The sequence below is a fragment of the Schistocerca serialis genome, chromosome 9 (genome assembly GCF_023864345.2).
Source record: "Schistocerca serialis cubense isolate TAMUIC-IGC-003099 chromosome 9, iqSchSeri2.2, whole genome shotgun sequence".
In the NCBI taxonomy this organism is placed as follows: domain Eukaryota; kingdom Metazoa; phylum Arthropoda; class Insecta; order Orthoptera; family Acrididae; genus Schistocerca; species Schistocerca serialis.
In genome coordinates this window covers 345,041,114-345,065,263 of record NC_064646.1, presented here as the reverse complement: position 1 = coordinate 345,065,263, position 24,150 = coordinate 345,041,114, and the positions used below count along the sequence as shown (strand labels likewise).

General features: G+C 40.7%; 1 protein-coding gene across 1 annotated transcript in view; it reads right to left on the bottom strand.

Moving 5' to 3' along the window:
- Window positions 1–24,150, bottom strand: part of LOC126418783 (transcription termination factor 2) — a 307,228-nt gene that overhangs the window by 203,810 nt on the left and 79,268 nt on the right. Inside the window, exon 6 of the mRNA XM_050085715.1 lies at window positions 23,420–23,536. Coding sequence (XP_049941672.1) covers window positions 23,420–23,536 — 117 coding nt within the window. The remainder of the gene's footprint in view (window positions 1–23,419; window positions 23,537–24,150) is intronic.

Below are 24,150 nucleotides of genomic sequence, written 5' to 3'. Positions count from 1 at the left end.
GTAACTGACGCAGCTTGGCAGTGTGATCTACTACCAGTTTCACCGGACCTTCCAGGCACTGACACACTTGAGACGTTTCAACACAACCCAGAAACATCGATGTTACAGTGGAATCAGGAGAGGGAAACAATATTTAACCACAGTTGAAACTGTTCATCATCGTTCAACCAGCTGAACAATAAGTAATGCCCAGTCTGTGTCAATCAGTACCATTGTCACAACTCTACTGCCGCCAGCACAGCCCAGGCAGCCAATACTGCGCCACCTGCCCACCCCTGCTCTTCAGCGTTAGTCCAGATTTCAACTCATGGCAGCATCATTGTAGTGCCACTGGAATGGCACTAACTAAGTAAACTCCACCCAAACAGGTCTCGGAAGACCCTAACGGTAATGACTGACTGCCATGTCACCCTCAGCCTATAGGCATCACTGGACGTGGATAGTGGAGGGGCATGTGGTCAGCAAACCACTCTCCCCACCGTAGTCAGTTTTCATGACCGGAGCCACTACTTCTCAGCCAAGTACCTCCTCAATTGGCCTCACAAGGGCTGAGTGCACCCCGCGTGACAACAGCGCTTGGCAGACCATACGGTGACTCATCCAAGTGCTAGCCAACCCCTACAGCACTTAACTTCCTTGATCTGATGGGAACCCATGTTACCATTGTAGCAACGCCATTAGCATACAGGATAAAGATAAGAAAAAAATTACATGTTATAATAAAATTTTCATGTAAACACCCAAACCAAACATTATTTTTAAATAATTCTTGGCAGATAGTTGAAGAAAGACTTTCGTGTTTCAGAGATACAGATAGCTGAACCATAGGTGCAACCACAATGGAGGGGTATCCGAAGAATGGCCAGATAAATGTGTGGTTACTGAAGAACGGCAGCAGCCTTTTCAGTAGTTTCAGGGGTAACAGCCTGGATGATTGATAGAACTGGCCTTGTAACATCAATCAAAATAGCATTGCTGTGCTGGAACTGCAAACGGCTGAGAGAAAGGGTAAACCACAGCCTTAATTTTTCCTGAGGGCATGCAGCTTCACTGAATGGTTAAAATGATGATGGCATCCTCTTGGGTAAAATATTCTGGAGGTAAAATAGTCCCTCGTTCGGACCTCCGGGTGGGGACTACTCAGGAGGGTGTTGTTATCAGGAGAAACAAAACACATTCTTCAAGTTAGAAAATTTAGAAAGGGAAATGGATAGGTTAAAGTTAGATATAGTGGGGATTAATGAAGTTCTGTGGCAGGACGAACAGGACTTCTGGTCTGGTGAATATAGGATTATAAATACAAAATCAAATAACAGTAATGCAGGAGTAGGTTTAATAATGAATAAAAAAAAATAGGAACACAGATAAGCTACTATGAACAGCACAGTGAACGCACTATTGTAGCCCAGACAGACACTAAGTCACGCCTACCACAGTAGTACAAGTTTATATGACAACTAAGAGATTGAAGAAATGTATGATAAGATGAAAGAAATTATTCAGATAGTTAAGGGAGATGAAAATTTAGTAGTCATGGGGGACTGGAATTCAATAATAGGAAAAGAAAGAAAAGGAAAAGTAGTACGTGATTATGGACTGGGAGTAAAGAATTAAAGAGGAAGGCGCCTGGTAGAATATTGCACAGAGCATAACTTAATCATAGTTAAAAATGGTTTAAGAATCATGACAGAAGGCTGTATACGTGGAAGAGACTTGGAGGCACCGGATGGTTTCAGGTTGAATATATAATGGTAAGACAGAGATTTAGAAACCAGGTTTTAAATTGTAAGACATTTCCAGGGGCAGATGTGCACTCTGACCACAATTTATTGGTTATGAACTGTAGATTAAAACTGATGAAACTGCAAAAAGGTAGGAATTTGAGGAGATGTGACCTGGATAAACTGAAAGAACCAGAGGCTGTAGAGATAATGTAACGTAAATGGACGGAGAAAAAAGAAAATCTTTTCATCAAGCAGAAGCAGGGACGGACAGAGGGAGAGACACACAGAGACAGAGACAAACACACACACACACACACACACACACACACACACACACACACACACTTTTTCAAGCTTTCGGAGCCAGTGGCTCCTCCTCCTGGTGGAAGAGTTGAAGGAGAAGAAAGAGAGGTGAGGCAAAAAGACTGGAGAGGTTTAGCGAAGAGGGTGCAGTTTAGAAAAGTCACCCACTACCCTGGGACAGGGGGGACTTACTGGACGGGATGAGAAGGAAAGATTGATTGTTGGGGACTGCTCTCATGTGTTCAAATCTTGTCTGGTGCAGTCCTCAACAATCAGTCTTTCCTTCTCATCCTGTCCGGTAAGTCTCCCCTGACCCATGGTTCTGGGTGACTTTTCTAAACTGTATTCCTTTACTCAAACTCTCTTCAGTACATTTCTTTCACTCCTCTTTTTTCCCCTTCAACTCTTCCACCAGGAGGCAGCTCCAAAAGCTTGTAAGAGTTAAATCCTTTTTTGTGTACCCATTTACATTATATTATCAGTAATTGATTATTTTAGAGGTTGTAGAGAGTTTCATAGGGAGCATTAGGGAACGATTGACAAGAACAGAGGAAAGGAATAGAATAGAAGAAGAATGGATAGGTCTGAGAGATGAAATAGTGAAGGCAGCAGAGGACCAAGTAGGTAAAAAGACAAGGGCTAGTAGGAATCTTTAGGTAACACAAGATATGCTGAAATTAACCGATGAAAGAAGAACATATAATAATGCAGTAAATGAAGCAGGCGAAAAGGAATACAAATGTCTTAAATATGAGATCGACAGGACATGTAAAATGGCTAAGTAGGAATCGTTAAAGGACAAATGTAAGGATGCAGAAGCATATATCACCAGTGGGTAAGATAGATGCAGCGTACAGGGAAATTAAGGAGACCTTTGGAGAAAAGACAATCACCTGTATGAATATCAAGAGGTCAGAGGGAAAACTAGTCCTAAGGAAAGAAGGGAAAACAGAAAGGTGGAAGGAGTATATAGAAGGTCTATACAAGGGCAATGTTATGGAAATGGAAGATGATATAAATGAAGATGAGATGGGAGATATGATACTCTGTAAGGAATCTGACAGAGCACAGAAAGACCTAAGTCGAAACAATGCCCCGGGAGTAAACACCATTCTGTTAGAACTACTGATAGCCTTGAGAGAGCCAGTTATGACAAAAATCTTCCATCTGGGGAGAAATTGTATGTATGAGACTGGTGAAATACCCTCAGACTTCAAAAAGAATATAATAATTCCCATTCGAAAGAGGGCAGGTGTTGACATGTGAGAATTCCTGAACTATCAGATTAATAAGTCGCAGTTGCAAAATACTAACATGAATTCTATACAGATGAATAGAAAAACTGGGAGATGCTGTCTCTCTCAAATTCTGAAGGTGGCAGGTATAAAATACAGGGAGCAAAAGGCTATTTATAATTTGTACAGAAACTAGATGGCAGTTATAAGAGTCGAAGGGTGTGAAAGGGAAGCAGTGGTTGGGAAGGGAGTGAAGCAGGGTTGTAGCCTATCCCCGATGTTTTTCGATCTGTATATTGAGCAAGCAGTGAGGGAAACAAAAGAAAAATTCGGAGTAGGTATTAAAATCCATGGAGAAGAAATAAAAACTTTGAGGTTCGCCGATGACATTGTAATTCTGTCAGAGACAGCAAAGGACTTGGAAGAGCAGTTGAACGGAATGGATAGTGTCTTGAAAGGAGGATATAAGATGAACATCAACAAAAGCAAAACGAGGATAATGGAATGTGGTCGAATTAAGTCGGGTTATGCTGAGGGAATTAGATTAGGAAATGAGACACTTAAAGTAGTAAAGGAGTTTAGCTATTTGGGGAGTAAAATAACTGATGATGGTCGAAGTAGAGAGGATATAAAATGTAGACTGGCAATGGCAAGGGAAGCGATTCTGAAGAAGAGAAATTTGTTAACATCGAGTATTGATTTAAGTGTCAGGAAGTCATTTTTGAAAGAATTTGTATGGAGTGTAGCCGTGTATTGAAGTGAAACATGGACGATAAATAGTTTGGACAAGAAGAGAATAGAAGCTTTTGAAATGTGGTGCTACAGAAGAATGCTGAAGACTAGATGGGTAGATCACATAACTAATGAGGAAGTACTGAATAGGATTGGGGAGAAGAGGAGTTTGTGGCACAACCAGACTAGAAGAAGAGATCATTTGACAGGACACATTCTGAGGCATCAAGGGATGAATTTAGTACTGGAGGGAAGTGTGGAGGGTAAAAATCATAGAGGCGGGCCAAGATATGAATATACTATGCAGATTCGGAAGGATGTAGGTTGCTGTTGTTACTCAGAGATGAAGAGACTTGCTCAGGATAGAGTAGCATGGAGATTTGCACCAAACCAGTCTTTGGACTGAAGACCACAACAACAACTTGGAAAAAAAATCACAGTGAGTTTTAGACACTTAATAGTTGGTAAGTTTCTTTTGACCCAGACTCATACATAGTTTGTGCGCTATACAATCATGCAAGCCTTGCACCTGCAACAGTCCAACCCAAATTTGTTTCCACCTGACATTCCAAATACACCACTATTTTGTTCAGCTCTAAATTAACAAACCCACTTTTAACAACTATTTCTGCTGGTCTCAGCAAAACTCCTGCAAGAGCAACATTGGTCCTCCCTGGTCTTAAAGAACACTGCTTTAAGAAAACATTCACTTTTAAGGAATAAACATCAAACATTCTGCAAATTAAAATCCAGTTTTTATACAAATCCTAACATCTCCAAGTTAGTTTCCAATTTCTTCCAGTTTTCACAGACATCTTTTGTGCCATGTGACGGCAGTATAAGGTAAATAATTCTTTTGGTTGACACATCTCGATCGAATTCCATTGTGGTGATACCGGAAAAAGTGAAAAGCATTGAACAAACAGGGAACCGAGTTACATTCTGACCCAGCCCCCATGTGAAAGGAATTGGCGCCATAATAAATCAAATAAAAGGAATATGTCATTTTGCGGTGTGCAAGCTCATGAACTGAGTAAACACATTCTTTACTGAATATATAAATGTGTTTTGATATGTTGACAAGGAACAGACAGAAAACTGTGTAATGTGTGAAAAAGACAATATCACTCGTCTTCTTCATTAGTAGAAAAATGCAGTACACTACTTCTCTGACTGAAAAAAATACAGTGGTCTTTTACTCTGATCGGTCTGTAATAATTGCATTAATGTGAATGTATGTGTTGCCGCTGGTGGGGAGGCTTGCGTGCCTCAGCGATACAGATAGCCGTACCGTAGGTGCAACCACAATGGAGGGGTATCTGTTGAGAGGCCAGACAAATGTGTGGTTCCTGAAGAGGGGCAGCAGCCATTTCAGTAGCTGCAGGGGCAACAATCTGGATGATTGACTGATCTGGCCTCGTAACACTAACCAATACGGCCTTGCTGTGCTGGTACTGCGAACTGCTGAAAGCAAGGGGACACTACAGCCGTAATTTTTCCCGAGGGCATGCAGCTTTACTGTATGGTTAAATGATGATGGCGTACTCTTGGGTAAAATATTCCGGAGATAAAATAGTCCCTCATTCAGATCTCCAGGTGGGGACTACTCATTGGCAATCTACGGATCGGAGCATGGAATGTCAGATCCCTTAATCGGGCAGGTAGATAAGAAAATTTTAAAAAAGGGAAATGGATATGTTAAAGTTAGATGTCGTGGAATAGGTGAATTTCGGTGGCAGGAGAAACAAGACTTCTGATCAGGTGAAGACAGGGTTATAAATACAAAAGTCCGCCCCGGTAGCTGAGTGGTCAGCGTGACAGACTGTCAATCCTAAGGGCCCGGGTTCGATTCCCGGCTGGGTCGGAAATTTTCTCCGCTCAGGGACTGGGTGTTGTGTTGTCCTAATCATCATCGTTTCATCCCCATCGACACGCAGGTCGCCGAAGTGGCGTCAAATCGAAAGACCTGCACCAGGCGAACGGTCTACCCGACGGGAGGCCCTAGCCACACGACATTTCCAATACAAAATCAAATAGGGGTAATGCAGGAGTAGGTTTAATAATGAATAAAAAAAATTGAAATGTGGGTAAACTACTACAAACAGCATAGTGAACGCATTATTGTGGCCAAGATAGATACGAAGCCCACACCTACCACAGTAGTACAAGTTTATATGCCAACTAGCTCCTCCCACATCCGGCCATCCTGATTTAGGTTTTCCGTGATTTCCCTAAATCGCACCAGGCAAATGCCGGGATGGTTCCTTTGAAAGGGCACGTTCGACTTCCTTCCCCATCCTTCCTAATCCTATGAGACAGATAACCTCGCTGTTTGGTCTCTTCCTCCAAACCACCAACCAACCAACTAGCTCCGCAGATGATGAAGTGGTTGATGAATGTATGATGATAGTGAAGAGAGATGAAAATTTAATAGTCATGGGCGACTGGAATTCAATAGTAGGAAAAGGAAGAGAAGGAAACATAGTAGGTGAATATGGACTGGGGGTATGGAATGAAAAAGGAAGCCACCTGGTAGAATTTTGCACATAGTATAACTTAATCATAGCTAACACTTGGTTCAAAAATCATAAAAGGAGGTTGTAGAAATGGAAGAAGCCTGGAGATACTGGAAAGTTTCAGATACATTGTATAATGGTAGGACAGAGATTTAGGAACTAGGTATTAAATTGTAAGACCTTTCCAGGAGTGGATGTGGACTCTGACCACAATCTATTGGTGATGAACTGTAGATTAAAACTGAAGAAACTGAAAAAAGGTGGGAATTTAAGGAGATGGGACCTGGATAAACTGACAGAACCAGAGGTTGTACAGAGTCGGGGAGAGCATAAGGAAACAATTGTCAGGAATGGGGGAAAGTAATACAGTAGAAGAAGAATGGGTAGCTCTGAGGAATGAAGTAGTGAAGGGAGCAGAGGATCAAGTAGGCAAAAAGACGAGAGCTAGTAGAAATCCTTGGGTAACAGAAGAGATACAGAATTTAATTGACTAAAGGAGAAAATACAAAAATGCAGTAAATGAAGCAGGCAAAAAGGAATACAAACATCTCAAAAATGAGATCGACAGGAAGTGCGAAATGGCTATGCAGGGGTGGCTAGAGGACAAATGTAAGGATGTAGAAGCTTGTATCACTAGGGGGTATGATAGATACTGCCTACAGGAAAATTAAAGAGACCTTTGGAGAAAAGAAAAGCACTTGCACGAATATCAAGAGCTCAGATGGAAACGCAGTTCTAAGGAAAGAAGGGAAAGCAGAAAGGTGGAGGGAGTATCTAGAGGGTCTATACAGGGGCGATGTTCTTGAGGACAATATTATGGAAATGGAAGAGGTCGTAGATAAAGGTGAAATAGGAGATATGATACAGTGTGAAGAGTTTGACAGAGCACTGAAAGACCTAAGTCGAAACAGGGCCCTGGGGGTAGACAACATTCCATTAGAACTACTGATAGTCTTGGGAGAGCCAACCCAGACAAATCTCTACCATCTGGTGAGCAAGATGTATACGACAGTGGAAATACCCTCAGACTTCAAGAAGAATATAATAATTCCACTCCCAAAGAAAGCAGGTGTTGACAGATGTGAAAATTACTGAACTATCAGTTTAATAAGTCACGGCTGCAAAATACTAACGCGAATTCTTTACAGACGAATGGAAAAACTGGTAGAAGCTGACCTCGAGGAGGATCAGTTTGGATGCCGTAGAAATGTTGGAACATGTGAGGCAATACTGACCCTACGACTTATCTTAGAAGATAGACTAAGGAAAGGCAAACCTACGTTTCTAGCATTTATAGACTTAGAGAAAGCTCTTGACACTGTTGATTGGAATACTCTCTTTCAAATTCTGAAGGTGGCAGGGGTAAAATATAGGAAGTGAAATGCTATTTGCAATTTGTACAGAAATCAGATGGTAGTTATAAGAGTTGAGGGGCATAAAAAGAGAAACCGTGGTTGGAAAGGAAGTGAGACAGGGTTGTAGCCTATCCCTGATGTTATTCAATCTGTATGTTGAGCAAGCAGTAAAGGAAACAAAAGGAAAATTCGGAGTAGGTATTAAAATCCATGGAGATGAAATACAAACTGTGAGGTTCGCCGATGACATTGTAATTCTGTCAGAGACAGCAAAGGAGCTGGAAGAGCAGTTGAACGGAATGGATAGTGTCTTGCAAGGAGGATAAAAGATGAACATCAACAAAAGCAAAACGAGGATAATGGAATGGAGTCGAATTAAATCGGGTGATGCTGAGGGTATTAGGTTAGGAAATGAGACGCTTAAAGTAGTAAATAAGTTTTGCTATTTGGGGAGCAAAATAACTGATGATGGTCAGAGTAGAGATGATATAAAATGTAGACTGGCAATGGCAAGGGAAGCGTTTCTGAAGAAAAAAATTTGTTAACATCGAGTATAGATTTAAGTGTCAAGGAGTTGTTTCTGAAAGCATTTGTATGGAGTATAGCCATGTGTGGAAGTGAAACGTGGACGATAAATAGTTTAGACAAGGAGAGACTAGAAGCTTTTGAAATGTGGTGCAACAGAATAATGCTGAAGATTAGATGGGTATATCACATAACTAATGAGGAGGCATTGAATAGAATTAGGGAGAAGAGATATTTGTGGCATCACTTGACTAGAAGAAGGGATCGCTTGGTAGGACATATTCTGAGGCATCAAGGGATCACCAATTAAGTATTGGAGGGCAGCGTGGAGGGTAAAAATCATAGAGGGAGCCCAAGAGATGAATACACTAAACAGATTCAGAAGGATGTCGGTTGCAGTAGGTACTGGGAGATGAAGAAGCTTGCACAGGATAGGGTAGCATGGAGAGCTGCATCATACCAGTCTTCAGACTGAAGACCACCACAACAACAACAACAACAACAACGTGTTAAATTTATTTAAATGGTACTAGACAACTTCCTTCATGGCAAATAAATAAGCATTGCAGAATGTCAGAAATAATTACAGCCAATGTTGAAAGCAACTAAGGTGTCATAGTTGAAAGCTCAACAATATGCCACATTGTGCTCTCCATTCAAACTTTCTGAGTTATAATGCAAAACCTTCATCCAGAGACTAGGAGATAGCAACAATTCAGCAAAACCTGACTATTATCCACAATATGGAAGACAATAACAACATAAAACTTTTCGATATGGTGAAGAAATACGATTTGGCACCATCTTCATTTGCATCATTCATTTCAGACTGTAACGAGAGAGAGAGAGAGAGAGAGAGAGAGAGAGAGAGAGAGAGAGGGGGGGGGGGGGGAGATTGGGGGGGGGGGGGGAGATAATGTGGACATGTTGTTGTTGTTGTGGTCTTCAGTCCTGAGACTGGTTTGATGCAGCTCTCCATGCTACTCTATCCTGTGCAAGCTTCTTCATCTCCCAGTACCTACTGCAGCCTACATCCTTCTGAATCTGCTTAGTGTATTCATCTCTTGGTCTCCCTCTACGATTTTTACCCTCCATGCTGCCCTCCAATGCTAAATTTGTGATCCCTTGATGCCTCAAAACATGTCCTACCAACCAATCCCTTCTTCTAGTCAAGCTGTGCCACAAACTTCTCTTCTCCCCAATCCTATTCAATACCTCCTCATTAGTTACGTGTGATCTACCCACCTTATCTTCAGCATTCTTCTGTAGCACCACATTTCAAAAGCTTCTATTCTCTTCTTGTCCAAACTAGTTATCGTCTATGTTTCACTTCCATACATGGCTGCACTCCATACAAATACTTTCAGAAACGACTTCCTGACACTTAAATCTATATTCGATGCTAACAAATTTCTCTTCTTCAGAAACGATTTCCTTGCCATTGCCAGTCTACATTTTATATCCTCTCTACTTCGACCATCATCAGTTATTTTACTCCCTAAATAGCAAAACTTCTTTACTACTTTAAGTGTCTCATTTCCTAATCTAATTCCCTCAGCATAACCCGATTTAATTTGACTACATTCCATTATCCTCGTTTTGCTTTTGTTGATGTTCATCTTATATCCTCCTTTCAAGACACTGTCCATTCCGTTCAACTGCTCTTCCAAGTCCTTTGCTGTCTCTGACAGAATTACAATGTCATCGGCGAACCTCAAAGTTTTTACTTCTTCTCCATGAATTTTAATACCTACTCCGAATTTTTCTTTTGTTTCCTTTACTGCTTGCTCAATATACAGATTGAATAACATCGGGGAGAGGCTACAACCCTGTCTCACTCCTTTCCCAACCACTGCTTCCCTTTCATGCCCCTCGACTCTTATAACTGCCATCTGATTTCTGTACAAATTGTAAATAGCCTTTCGCTCCCTGTATTTTATACCTGCCACCTTCAGAATTTGAAAGAGAGTATTCCATTTAACATTGTCAAAAGCTTTCTCTAAGTCTACAAATGCTAGAAACGTAGGTTTGCCTTTCCTTAATCTTTCTTCTAAGATAAGTCGTAAGGTTAGTATTGCCTCACGTGTTCCAACATTTCTATGGAATCCAAACTGATCTTCCCCGAGGTCCGTTTCTACCAGTTTTTCCATTCGTCTGTAAAGAATTCGCATTAGTATTTTGCAGCTGTGACTTATTAAACTGATAGTTCGGTAATTTTCACATCTGTCGACACCTGCTTTCTTTGGGATTGGAATTATTATATTCTTCTTGAAGTCTGAGGGTATTTCGCCTGTCTCATACATCTTGCTCACCAGATGGTAGAGTTTTGTCATGACTGCCTCTCCCAAGGCCATCAGTAGTTCTAATGGAATGTTGTCTACTCCCGGGGCCTTGTGGACATATAAAGTGTAAATCACTGGAACAAATTAATGTGAGCTTTGTGTGTAATTAGTGATGGAAGTGAGAAGTGACTCTCACCGATGATAAAGAAATTTAAATCTCTCAGGTGTTTTTGAAAAAAGCTACCTTGTACTTACAACAGCAATGCCTGAATGACATGGGAAATTTTTACAAGATTTCTCAAGTGTTTAGATGCTGAGAAGTGTGCAGCAGGTCAGAAAATAGTGCTTATTGTTGAATGTAGCCCTCATCCTCAATGTTAGTTTTAGAAGTGCATTCAGTTTCTGTTTTGAGATTTCTATAGAACACCACAAGAAGACACCACTTCTGAGGAATGTAAATGTTGTATTTCTTCCACCAAATTGCGTGTCATCTGCAGCCTCTGGACTAAGGCATAATTCACCCTATTAAAGCTAAATACAGAGTAGTAGTTTTGAAGAAATCAATTACATTCCTTGAGAAAGGAAGCAGTGTGACGCAACAATCCAAAAGCTGTAGATATATCTGTTGCTGCCTCAATTTTTGCAATGCACCTTATTGTTTTGCAAAGGCTGGTTGTGGCACATCGGTTGCTGTAGGAGATGACATTATTCTGGAAGAGGTATGGAGCAGAACACAGATGTTCCTGAAAATGTGAAATTGTAGGATTTATTTTCTTGTGATGACAATATTTTTACTTCCATGCCCAAGACGAGTGAATGTGAGATGTGTGAAATGCTAGTGAAGGAACACTGAGGCAGCAGGTAGCAGTGACAATAATGAAGAAGAAGAGGAGGAGCCCATTGCATGAAGTTCTGCAGCTGCTGTGCAAAGAACTGACACCATCAGGAACTACTCCTTCTCCTTTAACGTAGACAAGTCAATTCTAACAAACATCAATAAACTGAAGTGACAACTTTAGTCACAGTATGCAAAAAGGCAAAACAAGCAACTCTCAACACCTAAACATGACTAAATTTCAATTCTGGGTCACTACTTCCATGCACATAGGCTGAACCAACATTTAAAGAAAAGTCCTTTCTAATGTTTTGGAGACCAAGCCCAAGCATAGTTTGGGTCACAACTTTGTGTTAAAAGGATCACACCCAAGTATAGGTTGAGCTGTGATTTTCTTGACATGCGAGCCACCTATTGTTCAAAAACTGGACTCGTTTTGCTTGAGAACAATGTAATGGCAACTCACTACCTGTCCCATGAGTGGTGCTGCCTTCCGTTGTCAATTTCTAGAATTATTTCAACAGAAACATTAGCAAATAGAACAGACACTACCATGAATCACTGAGACAACATGATCCCATTGATGTAATTTTGTGTGTGTACTTCTTAGGTTTTGCAGTTTGCTGTAATTCTGGTACAAATACATCACATTAGTTGAGTGAGCAAGAAATTTTGGAAGCTTGATCGAAGAGATTCCTCAGTAACACACCACACACTTTCTCTTGGGAGGAGCATTATACTTTCTGTCATTATTTTAGAAGGTGTAATCTATCAAAGAACGAAATTAAATACGAAAAATAAATCTTGGAGCTTGGTCCTTTTTTAATGTGATACATTGACCACATTTATGCCACCTTTTATAGCATTACTGGTCCGTTTTTAATGTGATACATCAACCACATTTATGTCAGTAACGCTATAAATGACGGCATAAATGGTCGATTTCTTAGGGCCAATCTCTGAAGTGTTAAGGAAAAAGTATTTGAGTCCACAGAGATTTGTTAAAAAAAGGGATTTATTGTATGTCTTAATGTCTTCAGATTGAGCGCCAGCTTCATTAGCTAATGCATTACCCTCATAATGCAGACAAACAAATGGTGGTAATTCATTTGTCACAAATTTTACACTGTTAATTCACAGCTAGTCATTAAACTCATTAACACCTTTGTCTGAGCATGCTGGAATGTTTGTAATCACTTCAGTGAATTCCAGCAAATCGACATGGTCACCAGCTTCTTTACTCAATATGCACAATGGCAATGAACTCACAAATGGCTAATTGTAGATTATTCTTCCAATCTGATGACACTGAAATTCAACACCAAATTCAGCAGCAATGGTTTTCAACAGTTCTTCATTCATCCTATGCAGTGCATCTTTTTATCCACAGGCACTACCACATGACACAGTACTGTACATACCAATCTTAACGTGTTAAGTGGCACTGTGGCAGGATGGCAGTAGGTTGAATTTACATTTACTGACTGTCAGCCATTGTGGTCATTATTAATTTCAGGGTATTTAATACAGTACAGTTACTGTATTTTCAAAAAATATTAATAAAAATACCTGATCTGGGTAAAATGGTGATCCAAACTGATGAGGGCAAGATAAAGATTCCACTATGTCAGTGAAACCACTCACTACACAGCTCTCAACATTTTTCACAAGTCACTATCCTACAACTATTCTCGCATTTCTCACTCATGGTCAATTTTACAATATCTTTAAACATGACTTCTGAGATTGAGCTGTACTCTAAGAAACTACTGGACACTTGAAAAAGTACTTTTTCTGTTGATGAGCTGCACTCACAGTGATGAGTTTCCACTGGTCTACAAGCAGAAGTAAATAGAAAAACATAAACATACTCCATGTAGTTTCCACCTCATAGAAAACACAAACTGAGTTAAAACCAACCGCCACAATACATTTAGTAACAATGTTATTGTTGTTGTTGTTGTTGTTGTTGTTGTTGTGGACTTCAGTCCTGAGACTGGTTTGATGCTGCTCTCCATGCTACTCTATTCTGTGCAAGCTTCTTCATCTCCCAGTACCTACTGCAGCCTACATCCTTCTGAATCTGCTTAGTGTATTCATCTTTTGCTCTCCCTCTACAATTTTTACCCTCCACGCTGCCCTCCAGTATTAAATTGGTGATCCCTTGATGCCTCAGAACATGTCCCACCAACCGATCCCTTCTTCTAGTCAAGTTGTGCCACAAACTCCTCTTCTCCCCAATTCTATTCAATACATCCTCATTAGTTATGTGATCTACCCACCTAATCTTCAGCATTCTTCTGTAGCACCACATTTCGAAAGCTTCTATTCTCTTCTTGTCTAAACTATTTATCGCCCACGTTTCACTTCCATATATGGCTACACTCCATACAAATACTTTCAGAAACGACTTCCTGACACTTAAATCAATACTCGATGTTAACAAATTTCTCTTCTTCAGAAACGATTTCCTTGCCATTGCCAGTCTACATTTTATATCCTCTCTACTTCGACCATCATCAGTTATTTTGCTCCCCAAATAGCAAAACTCCTTTACTACTTTAAGTGTCTCATTTCCTAATCTAATTCCCTCAGCATCATCACCCAATATAATTCGACTACATTCCATTATCCTCGTTTTGCTTTTGTTGATATTCATCTTATACCCTCCTTTCAAGACACTGTCCATTCCGTTCAACTGCTCTTCCAAGTCCTTTGCTGTCTCTGACAGAATTACAATGTCATCGGCGAACCTCAAAGTTTTTACTTCTTCTCCATGAATTTTAATACCTACTCCGAATTTTTCTTTTGTTTCCTTTACTGCTTGCTCAATATACAGATTGAATAACATCGGGGAGAGGCTACAACCCTGTCTCACTCCTTTCCCAACCACTGCTTCCCTTTCATGACCCTCTACTCTTATAACTGCCATCTGGTTTCTGTACAAATTGTAAATAGCCTTTCGCTCCCTGTATTTTACCCCTCCCACCTTCAGAATTTGAAAGAGAGTATTCCAGTCAACATTGTCAAAAGCTTTCTCTAAGTCTACAAATGCTAGAAACGAAGGTTTTCCTTTCCTCAATCTTTCTTCTAAGACATGTCGTAGCGTCAGTATTGCCTCACGTGTTCCAACATTTCTACGGCATCCAAACTGATCTTCCCCGAGGTCAGCTTCTACCAGTTTTTCCATTCGTCTGTAAAGAATTCATGTTAGTATTTTGCAGCTGTGACTTATTAAACTGATAGTTCAGTAATTTTCACATCTGTCAACACCTGCTTTATTTGGGATTAGATTTATTATATTCTTCTTGAAGTCTGGGGGAATTTCGCCTGTGTCATACATCTTGCTCACCAGATGGTAGAGTTTTGTCAGGACTGGCTCTCCCAAGGCTGTCAGTAGTTCTAATGGAATGTTGTCTACACCCGGGGCCTTGTTTCGACTTAGGTCTTTCAGTGCTCTGTCAAACTCTTCATGCAGTATCGTATCTCCCATTTCATCTTCATCTACAGCCCCTTCCATTTCCATGATATTGTCCTCAAGAACATCGCCCCTGTATAGACCCTCTAGATACTCCCTCCACCTTTCTGCTTTCCCTTCTTTGCTTAGAACTGCGTTTCCATCTGAGCTCTTGATATTCATGCAAGTGGTTCTCTTTTCTCCAAAGGTCTCTTTAATTTTCCTGTAGGCAGTATCTATCTTACCCCTCGTGAGATAGGCCTCTACATCCTTACATCCGTCTTCTAGCCATCACTGCTTAGCCACTTTGCACTTCCTGTCGATCTCATTTTTGAGATGTTTGTATTCCTTTTTGCTTGCTTCACTTACTGTATTTTTGTATTTTCTCCTTTCATCAATTAAATTCAGTATCTCTTCTGTTACCCAAGGATTTCTACTAGCCCTCATCTTTTTACGTACTTGATCCTCTGCTGCCTTCACTATTACATTCCTCAAAGCTACCCATTCTTCTTCTACTGTATTACTTTCCCCCATTCCTGTCAATTGTTCCCTTATGCTCTCCCTGAAACTCTGTACAACCTCTGGTTCTTTCAGTTTATCCAGGTCCCATCTCCTTAAATTCCCACCTTTTTTCAGTTTCTTCAGTTTTAATCTACAGTTCATAACCAGTAGATTGTGGTCAGAGTCCACATCTGCCCCTGGAAATGTCTTACAATTTAAAACCTGGTTCCTAAATCTCTGTCTTAACATTATATGATCTATCTGAAACCTGTCAGTATCTCCAGGCTTCTTCCATGTATACAACCTTCTTTCATGATTCTTGAACCAAGTGTTAGCTATGATTAAGTTATGCTCTGTGTAAAATTCTACCAGGCAGCTTCCTCTTTCATTTTTTACCCCCAGTCCATATTCACCTACTACGTTTCCTTCTCTTCCTTTTCCTACTGTCGAATTCCAGTCACCCATGACTATTAAATTTTCGTCTCCCTTCACTACCTGAATAATTTCTTTTATCAGATCATACATTTCTTCAATTTCTTCATCATCTGCAGAGCTAGTTGGCATATAAACTTGTACTACTGTAGTAGGCATGGGCTTTGTGTCTATCTTCGCCACAATAATGCGTTCACTATGCTGTTTGTAGTAGCTTACCCACACTCCTATTTTTTTTATTCATTATTAAACCTACTCCTGCATTACCCCTATTTGATTTTGTATTTATAACCCTGTATTCACCTGACCAAAAGTCTTGTTCCTCCTGCCACCGAACTTCACTAATCCCCACTATATCTAACTTTAACCTATCCATTTCCCTTTTTAAATTTTCTAACCTAACTGCCCGATTAAGGGATCTGACATTCCACGCTCCGATCCATAGAACACCAGTTTTCTTTCTCCTGATATTGATGTCCTCCAGAGTAGTCCCCGCCCGGAGATCCGAATGGGGGACTATTTTACCTCCGGAATATTTTACCCAAGAGGACGCCATCATCATTTAATCATACAGTAAAGCTGCATGCCCTCAGGAAAAATTACGGTTGTAGTTTCCCCTTGCTTTCAGCCGTTCGCAGTACCAGCACAGCAAAGCCGTTTTGGTTAGTGTTACAAGGCCAGATCAGTCAATCATCCAGACTGTTGCCCCTGCAACTGCTGAAAAGGCTGCTGCCCCTCTTCAGGAACCACACATTTGTCTGGCCTCTCAACAGATACCCCTCCGTTGTGGTTGCACCTACGGTACGGCTATCTGTGTCATTGAGGCACGCAAGCCTCCCCACCAACGGCAAGGTCCATGGTTAGTAACAATATGAAACAGAAATTGTTTGAAAAAGACATGTAATGTCAAATTAGTACAGACAATAATGGAACAATGACTTTTGTGGAAACACAGGAACACCACCTTCAATCAGTAAAACACATTAAATAGAACAGGTTATATATTTATTGATTAGAGAATTGAATTAATATATATGTATTCTCTCCCTGTTTTCATGCTGCAAGTCACTTTTGTGAGCAGGGGTATTACCTGAAGAAAGAGGATTTTCTACTTTTTGCAAATCGAGATCTTTTTACAAGTTTTTTTTTTTTTTTCCATCCAACAATACCAGAAAAGAATCTTCAACATCGCAGCGCGTCAGCAATCATTGATTAATATATTAAAAAACTAAAAACCCGCCTCGATTGCGAAAAAAGCACCTAGTGTTAAGTGTTAACCCAGGTTTCAGCGTAGATAGCTACACCTTCTTCAGAACAACAATAAAACCCACAAGTGTCTAAGAAGACTTGGCTCTTTTCAGAATAACACCTAAGTATCTACTTGTCTTCTTAGGCACCTGTGGGTTTTATTGTTGTTCTGAAGAGGGTCTAGTTATCTACGCCGAAACCTGGGTTAACACTTAACACTAGGTGCTTTTTTCGCAATCAAGGCGGGTTTTTAGTTTTTTAATAAAATACCAGAAAACTTATATAGAATTTAATATTAACTGTTTTTTTCTGTGAGATAAGCAACAACAACAATCTCACTTTCATATCTGGAAAAACTAACAAGTTTTTCAGTTAAAAATATTGACTTTGCCATTTTTGATGCGACATTATCAGCCTGCATAGATTGCTTTAATTGCTAATTTGTTTTTGGTGTGATATTTCCTTCACTGTACGAAATCAGAACATGAAACAACTTCCTTTTTGAGATTATATTTGCTGCACACAGGTCTAACTTTATATTGTCGCAGAAGAAGCTGAGAAGCACAGTTGCCATAGAGAAGTGGTTATGGTACTAGACTGTTGCATCAAGGGTCGTGAGCTCAAAACTCACCTGAACAGCACAATATCAATTTCTATATTCGGTTGAAGCACATTCTAGAAGTATCCACAAATGGCAAGAATCATTATACTGGAATGTTCTGTAGCTGCATATATATATACCGTATGTGTTCTGGCCGGAGGCAGTTCGCTCCGCACTCTTGTATGTGCAAGTGCTAAATAAAACTTTGTTAAATGAAGTTAGTGTTCGTCATTCATCTAATTACACCACCTTCTTCTACGTGACATTATTCTGGTGGGACGCTGAGTATTGGAACTTGTGATACTGCACATTATCGATGACACAGTGGCTCCCATCAGGCTATGACAAAGCCGCCATTTAAGTCGCAAGAAACCCGAGTTCAAGACATATTCAACAGATCCCAATCTATTGGAGACAGAAGAAGAAGAAGAAGAAGAAGAAGAAGAAGAGGACATTACAATTACAGCAACTGTGCATCACCACATGAGGCATCCTTCTGGGTTCTCTAATGACGATGGCTAAGATCCAAACAAGTGGCTGAAAGTATATGAGCGTATAGCCAAATTTAACAAATGGGATAACACCGTATGTTTGGCTAACGTATTTTTCCACTTGGAGGGCACTGTCAAGCAATGGTATGAGAAGAACAAGGAGAAGTTCACAAGCTGGAAAGTATTCCAGAAAGAACTGCGCAAGTATTTCAGCGACACACATGACGACAGAAACGCAAGGCTGAAGATAAATTAAAAGTGCAGGGCATAGCGTCCAGGAGAAACTACAGCATCCTACATTCAAGACGTCTTTGCGCTGTGTAAAATAGTGGATCCTAGAATGAAGGAGGAAGATAAGATTGCACATCTCATGAAGGGTGTTGCTGAGGACATGTATCAAGCCCTACTCCTGAAGGAGCTTTCGACAGCAAACGACTTCATAAAATGGTGCCAGCATATCGAGACAATGTATCAAAAAAGAATTACACGCAAGAAGTTTGAACGGCTTCCAAATGCTGTATCGATGTCTGTGACGGAGGAAGAAACTGATTTCACAAGTATTCTTCACCAGATAGTGAGAGAGGAAGTTCAGAAGGCATTTGGATTGCATGATGAGCAAAAAACCATGATGCTTCAAGAGGTCATAAGGGAGGAAATGGAACAGACATTGAACCCAATCTCTCGTCCTTCATTTCCCTTTAAAATGGTAAGAATGTCGAGACCCACGCGAAGTTATGTTCCTACAATGCTGCATGAGGAACCTGCTGTTTGGGTAAGAAGGAAGACTGACGTCTGGAGGACCCAGGACAACCAACCAGTATGTTTCCACTGCAGACAACCGGGACATGTGGTGCGCTATTGTTGAGAAAGGTGGCGGATATTTGATGACGCCCGCGCCAGAAGACAGCAGACCGATCTTAGCCGACGCCAACTCTGGGACAACAAATATGAACGAGAAGATGCGGGTGCAGGACAACATCGCCGCAAGCTGCAGGACAACATAGCCGCAAGCTAGCCGCTGGAGAGGACGCTCTCCAACACGCCGATCAAGGTCTCCATCGCCATTTAGAAGCTCCAGCAGATCACCTAGCCGCCACAACCTGGAAAACTAAAGGGTGCAACCCTCCTTGGAGGTGAAGCCGCCGAAGAGAAAAATCCTCTGCCGTCGATCATTACCAAAATGATAGGAAACTACGTCAATATCCTCATGGGTGGCCGACCCGCCCAAGCTCTTGTGGACTTTGGAGCATCATATTCAGTCATTTCAGAGAAGTACTGTCGCCAGTTGCAGAAAACCGTATTCGTCAACAAAAAACATCTCTGCTGAAGGTGGCTAATGGGAAATATGTAAAACCTACAGGAAGGTGTGTCATTCGTGTGGGTATAAGTGACCATACACAGCCCTTAGAATTCATTGTCTGACAAGAGTGTCTTCATGACGTCATTCTTGGATGGGACTTTTTGAAAGCTTCTCAGGCAATTATAGATTGTGGTCGCTCGAAGATTATGCTAGATGAGATGAGATACTGTGGACAGGAAGATGGGCATCCGAGTGTGTGGAGACTATGTGTGCTGGAAGAAGTGATTGTTCCTGCAGTCAGCACTAGAAAGGTAACTGTCATGTGTCATGCCATGCATCAATCCATGGATCTTGTAGTAGAATGTAAGAGAAGCATACCACTGAAGAATAACTTGGTCACCCCAACCTCTGTTGTCTCGTTTATGAATGGATTCAATGAATTGTGGATAGTTAACTGTTGCAGAGAACCACAGATTCTTCCAAGACGCATATGCGTAGCAAACGCTGAGCCATTAATTGCAGAACAGCTGAGCGTCATAGAAACCTCCCATGCCAAGTCTGTGGGCGAAATGAGCGCTACCACTATGAGACAAGATCTTCCAGCTCGACTATCACCAGATCTCACTAAGGAACAACAGAAGAAGCTACTTGCCATCCTTCAGGAGTTCTCTGAATGCTTCCATCCACAGGTGAAGAGCAAATTAGACAAATCGACGGTGAAGCACCGGATTAACACTGGAGACCATCAACCAATAGCCAAAGAGCATACCGCGTGTTGGCAATGGAATGTCAAATAATTCGTGACAAGGTAGAGAAAATGATGAAGACTGACACCATTCAGCCATCGCAGAGCCCATGGTTGTCACCAGTGGTTCTCATCACGAAGAAGGATGGCAGTTGGTGCTTTTGTGTTGATTACAGGAAGCTTAATACGATAACTAAAAAGGACGTTTACCCTTTTCCATGAACAGACGATACACTAGATCGTCTGAAGAGGCCTAAGTTTTTCTCATGTACTCAGGATACTGGCAAATCGAAGTAGATGAGGCTTATCATGAGAAAACTGCATTCATCACCCCTGAGGGCCTGTATGAGTTTAAGCTAATGCCACTTGGTTTGTGTAATGCACCAGCAACTCTTGAACGGATGATGGATAATCTTCTAAGGCACCTGAAGTGGACGATGTGTCTTTGTTATTTAGATGACATTATAGTGTTCTCAGAGACATTTTTTGAACATATAAAAAGACTGAGGGCCATTCTTAAGTGTCTCCAACAAGACGGACTGAAACTTAATCCAAGAAAGTGTCTCTTTGGAACAAAAGAAATCAAAATACTTGGACACCTTATGTCGAACAAAGGTGTGTGGCCCGACCGAGAAAAGGTGAGATCTATAACGGAATTTCCTATTCCTAAAAGTATTAGAGATGTGAAAAGCTTCCTCGGATTATGTTCTTATTACCATTGTTTTATCAAAGACTTTTGTATCACAGCCAGGCTACTCCAAGAGTTGTTAAAAACTGATGCTAAATTTATCTGGGGTGGTGCTCAACAAGATTCTTTCGATGTGCACCAAAAAGCTCTGAAGATTGACCCTGTATGCAGTCTGTATGATGAAAGAGCACCTACAGAACTACACACAGATGCCAGTGGGTATGGGATCAATGCTGTTCTGGTGCAAATTTCAGATGGAAAAGAGAAGGTTATAGCCTATGCTTCTAGGATACTTACAAAAGACGAGAGAAACTACTCAACTACAGAAAGAGAATGTCTTTCTGTGATCTGGGCCATGTGCAAATTTTAACACTATCTCTGTGGAAGGCCATTCACAGTTGTTACAGACCATCATTCACTTTGTTAGTTGAAAGCTCTTAAAAATCCAACAGGACGACTCGCCAAGTAGGCACTATGTCTCCAAGAGTATGACATCAACATAGTGTACGGAAGTGGAAGAGAACACCAAGATGCTGACTGTCTCTCAAGAAACCCTGTGCAAGACCATCAAGATTTTGATGAAGATAGTGACTGCCTTGCTGCACTCCAGGATCTCTCCACTGAGCAGAAGAACGAGGCCAAGATATCTTAAATTATGTTTGCCTTAAATTGGTCAGAGGATGTGAAAGGACAATTTAAGGTAGTTAATGGATTACTTTGCAAGAAAAACTTTGATCCATTTGGAAAGAGGTGGCTAGCTGTGCTTAGATGTTCTACAGAAATTCCATGACACACCTGAGGCCGGACATTTAGGATTTATTAAGACATACGATAGGATCCGAAAGAGATTTTTCTGGTCAGGTTTATTTAGGAGTGCCCGTCACTATGTGTCACACTGTTGAGAGTGCCAGAGGAGAAAGGTAGTTCCTCAGAAACCACCTGGCAGACTCGTACCAATTCCACCAGCCGAAACGCCTTTCCAGCGTGTTGGGATTGACCTCCTTGGACGATTTCCAACACCTGTTAGTGGCAATATATGGATTATTGTTGGCACTGATTATCTGACACACTATGGCATTACAAAAGCCATGTAAACAGCTGAAGCATTCGTGGTAGCCCAAGCCATTGTAGAAGACACTGTAGTAAAACACAATGCCCCAAGGTCGTTAATTACAGATCGAGGGAAAGCTTTTCAATTGAATCTTGTGACCGAGAGAAACCGTCGGTGCAACATTAGTCATCACATGATGACTGCCTACCATCTGCAAACTATCGAGCTTACTGAACATCTTAATAAGGCCTTGACAGAAATGCTATCAATGTTCGTGAATGTTGAGCAGAGCAACTGAGATGAAATACTTCCTTTTGTGACATTTGCCTACAACATCGCAAAACAAGACACCACAGGATTTATGCCATTTTTCCTGGTGCATGGGCGTGAGGCAACAATGACGAGGAACACTTTCCATTAAATCCTGATGACATAGACGATGACTACATCGGCCAGGTGTTAACCAAAGCTGAGGAAGCTCGGCAGTTAGCTCAACTCTGCACGCTGCAGGCTCAAGAAAATGATCGCCGAAGGTATTACACGAGCCACTGCCCTGTTGTCTACCAGCCTGATGACCTCGTCTAGATCTTCACTCCTGTTCGGAAGGTTGGTCTCTATGAGAAGCTTCACAGGCACTACCTTGGGTGTTATAAAGTTGTAAGACAGTTGTCTGATGTTACTTATGAAGTTGAAGATTTTGACCCTGACACAAAATGACGAAAGATCAGAGATATGGTCCACATCCCTCCAATGAAGCCCTATAAGGATATCCTGAAACCCAGGATGAATTTGAAGCTTGAGCTACAAGCAACAAGTGGAAAGGTGACGAAGAGCGTAGCAGCAAGCGAAGTTCTAAGAAGATCACCAACAGGGCGAACATCAGTCATCAGGAGTCAGGGTACGCAGGACCGATGACTTGTTCCCAGACTAGGAGGACGTAACACCGAGACGCTGTTCTCTTAAGGAAGGAGCAATCTTGCAGAAAAGGTGAGCAGCACAATCGCCATAGTGTAGTAGATTGTTGCATCAAGGGTCATAATTTCACAACTCACCTGAACTGTAAAATTTTAATTTCTATATTCGGTTCAAGTACACTGTAGAAGTATCCACAAATGGCAAGAATCATTGTACTAACAACTCTACTGTCTAAGGATCTACTTGTGTAAGTACATGAAAATAAATGTAGGAAGCTGTGTTCTCTGATTGTAATAAGAAAGTGAATACTGGGAAATTAATGCCCACAAAGTATTTCAGCTTATTACTGTTGCAATAAATACTACAAGCCATGGTATTTGCTAACATATAATCTGTTTTAACAGTAACTGCCATAAATTCCACATTAGCCATAAAATCATTGTTTCTATACTTCAACGTGTTCCACAACAGAAAATCACCAACCTTTTGTTCCAGTCATGGAATTGAAATTCTTTGGTTCTAGAGGTCTCATATTGCCCACATCATGAAGCTCCTTTCCCCACTCTTGTTTAATTTTGTCCTTAGCTGATATCACTACAGCTGTAAAAGATTTACCAGAATAACACATATGGTTAACTGAAAATTATCGTTTGATAAATGCTGAGCATGTTACAATATTTTAAGAAATTCCAAAGTATTTAACATAATTCTAAATTAATTTTAAAAACATATCAACAGTCTACCTAATCTCATCTTTAACATTGGATTTGGCACAAAACATACTACAGGCTTGAATGGGCATTACTTACTTAAAGTAAGTGAGACAATAAATACTAATTTCACTAAGTTTTACTGATTTTTATTAAGAACATACTTTTTAAAAGAGATGTGGATCTGTAGGTAGAGTTCAGAACCTGAAAGTATGAATACCACATCCTTTCTAAAAAGTCGCATCTACTACTAAAGAGAGAGAACTTAAATTTTTCAATTAAGTGTAACAGAATAAATTTAAAAAAAATTATAGAATCTGGTAGAGGAATTCATTAAAAATAAAACATTTTTTCAAAATATTAAAATATAAGGTATATGACTGGATTATCATTTTTGCAAAATGTGGGCTTAAATACCCCCCCCCCCCCCCCCTCGATCCTCCCAGTTAGGTGTTAAGTAACATTTGCTCAATGAATGTGTTTGAATGTATCAGTGTACAGACA